Raw genomic sequence first — 3,951 nt, 5'->3', positions numbered from 1 at the left:
ATATCTGGTTTGCACAATATTGTTGTTAATAGGTTCTTGTTGTGTAGTAATATATAAAAATAAGAATCTGGAGTTTACATAGTCATAAGAAATTGAAAAATAGGTAATTAGTTGTGCTTCTGCTGGTGTTAGTATAAGCTTTCATTGTAGTCCTGCAACTTGCAAATTTTCTATTTCATATACATATCTACATTGTGCTTTGATAGCAAACCAGGTGTCTCAAATACTACTTATGCTTTTAGAATAATAAAGACTTTTTCCCATTCACACTCGAAGCTTAGAAATCTGCTAGCTATTGTGCAATTGAAGGGCTCTGTTTTGTTAGTTTAAATTGAAAGAAGAAACATAGTTCAGAGTTAAGACCACATGTCTATTTTTTATGCGACTTCACCCAATAGCATCAAGCATATTATTCAGAGATTTTATTTGACTGAGGAGCGCCAGATTTCATGTGGCGGGGAATGTCTTTGAACCGTGGACTGGTGACCTTAACCAAATTTATAAAGACGAAAGGGGAACATATTATTCAGCAGGTCCGGACCAATCTTTATTTTCATTATGCTAATGTGGAATGTACAGAAGACCCTCCCTGGGAGAAATGGATAACATATCAAGGAAACTAATTGGATGTACAGAAGCCTGCAAGGGACGTCAAAACAAAGACGACCAGTGTAGCAAATGCAAGTGGCTTTCCCAAAATGCTGAATGGTTTGGTTAAAATAACAGTTCCCAGGCCGAAGGAGTCTACAGGCAAAAGAGGAGAAAGAAGATGATTGCAATTGAATATGACAGGAGACGAGTTACGGGTACGAGTTTATCAACTGTCTTTCTCAACTTGCAAAAGTGCAGTTAAGAGCTGATCTTACAATGCAAAGTTTGTGGGACTGTATTCAGGCGTCTGATCGTGAGAGTACTGTGCTTATCCTTCTTTCATAATGGTCGGTTCAAATATGATCCCACACGCTATGCATTGTTAGTTCCGCTCTAAGTCCCAATTTTAGAATTGAGAAAAGTGTCACTATACTCATCTCCATCGTATTTACCACTAGTCTATTCTATCAACTTGTTTCTCCGGTTCAAATATGATCCCACACACTATGCATTAATTGTTAGATCCGCTCTAAGTCTCAATTTTAGAATTGAGAATAAAGCATTAGTGTCAATATACTCATCTCCATCGTATTTACTACTTGTCTATTCTATCAGCTTGTTTCTCTTCTTTGCTTTTTGACTTCTACATCCTTCAACTTTAAACATAGCATTGAAATACCATACGCGGAGTAGCATGTTGGTGGCTCCTGCATAGGAAGATTGGTTGGTGCGACTGGTTACAATACTTGTCAATGTCCAGAACTGTACCTGTCTGTTGAGTAAGCTGAGTATTATGATTGTAATTCTGAGTGGATTAATACATAATACATTTATTGTACTGCTTTTACTCAATTACTAGGGTCTCAATCAAAGTACATGTATTCAGCGACTGCTTTATGAATTCTCTAGTCTTGCATTCATTAAACAAGGACCATTTAGAATTCTCATTAATCATATTACAAATAAATAAGTTAATTCCTAAGCTTACATTTAACAAAAACAATCTCATTGTAGGCTTTATTCCCCAAACCATCATCACACCATCAAATCTATCTAATTCTTCGCGCGCACTTGTTGTAAACTTGAAAAAGAAAATTGAACAAGTGTATCTTAAAAATAAATTTCTATTCCCAAGATTGTACATATGGCGCCGTGATGGCACAATTTTGCAACCCTAGCTACGTCATTTAATAGAAGAGCTTAAACATTACAAATCTCACTTGGGCATATCAGTACACGGACATTTCCTTATCAGAATAGAGAGACATATCTTTCACATAATAAGATCAAGCTGACAAAGGTCGTCGATCATATGCATTAAGGACTGAGATCAAGCTTGCAGGATGTTGAACATCTGGGAAACTCTGACAGTTTCTTTTTTATTTCACTAAGTATCAAGGGTCGGTGCCGCTTCCTCTTCACACCCACCGTCATTTCCTTTAACCACAAATGGGAACAATCAATTGACATCCTGTTTAAAACTCTCCCATGCTTCAGCAAGTATTGAATGATAACAAACTCTTCGGCTATTCCGCGGAAGTCTCTAATTTCAATACTTTTAAGGCTAGAGATTAAGCATTCTGGAACAGTTTTTGGTGGAATAAAAGCTAAGAGAGAAAGTCTGCGTTCAGCGTAGAAATCCCGAGCAAGTCCCTGTGAGCAAACACCGAAAAGTTTAATTACAATGCTCAACACATACGCTTGGAATTATTGTTTAAAATCTCAATTTACAACTCACATGTGGAAAGACGAGATTAACTAGGATTGGTGAGCTTGCCAATATTTTTGGCAACAAAGACCAACCAGCCGCGGGGGCAGCCACCCCATCAAATAGAAGTTGCAAGTCAGTCAAGTTATGAAACGTAGGGACCTTACACACCGCAGCACGCTTGATGGCCTTCAAAATCAAAAGAAAAAACACATGACAATCATATATATATAACATTGTAGCAAAGACGGTAAATAATACAGATAAGCAAATAAAAATTATGTAACTGACCACAATAATGTCGCTGGTTAAAGTCAGACGCCTGACATGTGAAATCATTCCAAGAAATCTAAACAAGCGATCCGTTTGTACACTGCTTACATGACATTGTGCGTTGGGATAGCCATCAATAGTTGCAGTTACTAGGAGTAACATTTGTGTTTTAATCTCTACAGCTTCAGGTCTGTCAACATAAAGATTCACTACAGCTGGTGCATCAATCAAAAACTCTAATTCAACTTCTTGTTCAAAGTCAGCAGAGTACTGTAACCGCAAAGTCTTCAACGCATTTCCAAAAATCTTAACATGGTTGCCAGTAAGACAAGCACAATCTCGAATAACCAAGTTTTCAAGCACCGGGCAATTAATCAAAAGCTTGTCAAACGACTCAGTACTAGAAAACGTAACATCGCAAAGCTCAAGTACATTGAGCCTCGGCAGACTAAAAATCTGAGGAACATCAATTATTATGTTCCAATTGAGGCTCAGAACTTGAAGGGTAGTGCATATATAAACATGAGTTGGTAATTTATATGGGCTTGAAAAAGCAAGTGATAATTTAAGGACTTGCACATTGTAGTATCGAAGAGGCCTCCATAACCACGCATCAACATGATCCGCATCAACATCATCACCTTGGCAACTCAAACTGAATCTGTTAAGAATCACATTATTCTCCCTGGCCATCAACATGTAATCAACAGATTTAATGAAATTTGTGGGGTTTTCACGAAAGTCATTATCATGAAAATCGAGATTTGGGAGTGACATATAAAGATGTTGCCACCTTTTTGACAAAGAACAAGTGCTTGCAGCAGATTTAACTGGAAGAAAAGAAAGAATGTGTAGGAGAAGGGGGTCAGGCAAATCGCTAATTCTATCAATTTTTGAAAGCTTTTCAAGTTTGGAAAGTACAGCCATTTCTTTCTCAAGAAAATAGAGTTTAAACCACCAAAATATAGTATATTTCACTAGGTAAATTGATACTCAAGATGGAGCGATTTCCTTGGAACACCTTAATATTTATTGTGTGCCAAGTGATGAGGTCGTGACCATTGGCCCAATAGCCAGGTCTATTCAGGCCTTCTATTCACGTTTTTAAGCTTTATATTTAAAAAACTTAATTGAAATTTTTATTTATGGGTATTTAAAAGTTTATCATTTTTGTGCAAATCTTTTTCCTTTTTTGTTAAAAACATATTTTGAAATCTTCTAGAAAAAATCATTTTCTAATTAAATATAAATATATATGTTACTAATCAATCTAAAAAATGTATAAGAAATTGTATTTCGTTCCAAATTTTATACTCAAATAATTCAAGTCAAGTAAAAAATTATTACATTTATTAATTTCTCTATATTTTACTTTGAAT

At 35.9% G+C, this 3,951-nt stretch overlaps 1 protein-coding gene across 1 annotated transcript; it reads right to left on the bottom strand.

Moving 5' to 3' along the window:
* Positions 1 to 321: 321 nt before the first annotated feature.
* Positions 322 to 3,499, bottom strand: LOC141718242 (F-box/LRR-repeat protein At3g26922-like). The gene is made up of 4 exons (XM_074520636.1): positions 2,591 to 3,499; positions 2,414 to 2,488; positions 1,440 to 1,672; positions 322 to 385 (listed from the first exon to the last, which is right to left on the bottom strand). The coding sequence occupies exons 1-4, from the start codon at positions 3,497 to 3,499 to the stop codon at positions 322 to 324; spliced, it is 1,281 nt and encodes a 426-aa protein (XP_074376737.1).
* Between the last annotated feature and the right edge of the window lie 452 nt (positions 3,500 to 3,951).

Source organism: Apium graveolens, chromosome 1 (assembly GCF_009905375.1).
Source record: "Apium graveolens cultivar Ventura chromosome 1, ASM990537v1, whole genome shotgun sequence".
NCBI lineage: Eukaryota > Viridiplantae > Streptophyta > Magnoliopsida > Apiales > Apiaceae > Apium > Apium graveolens.
This window is presented reverse-complemented; position numbering and strand designations above follow the sequence as displayed.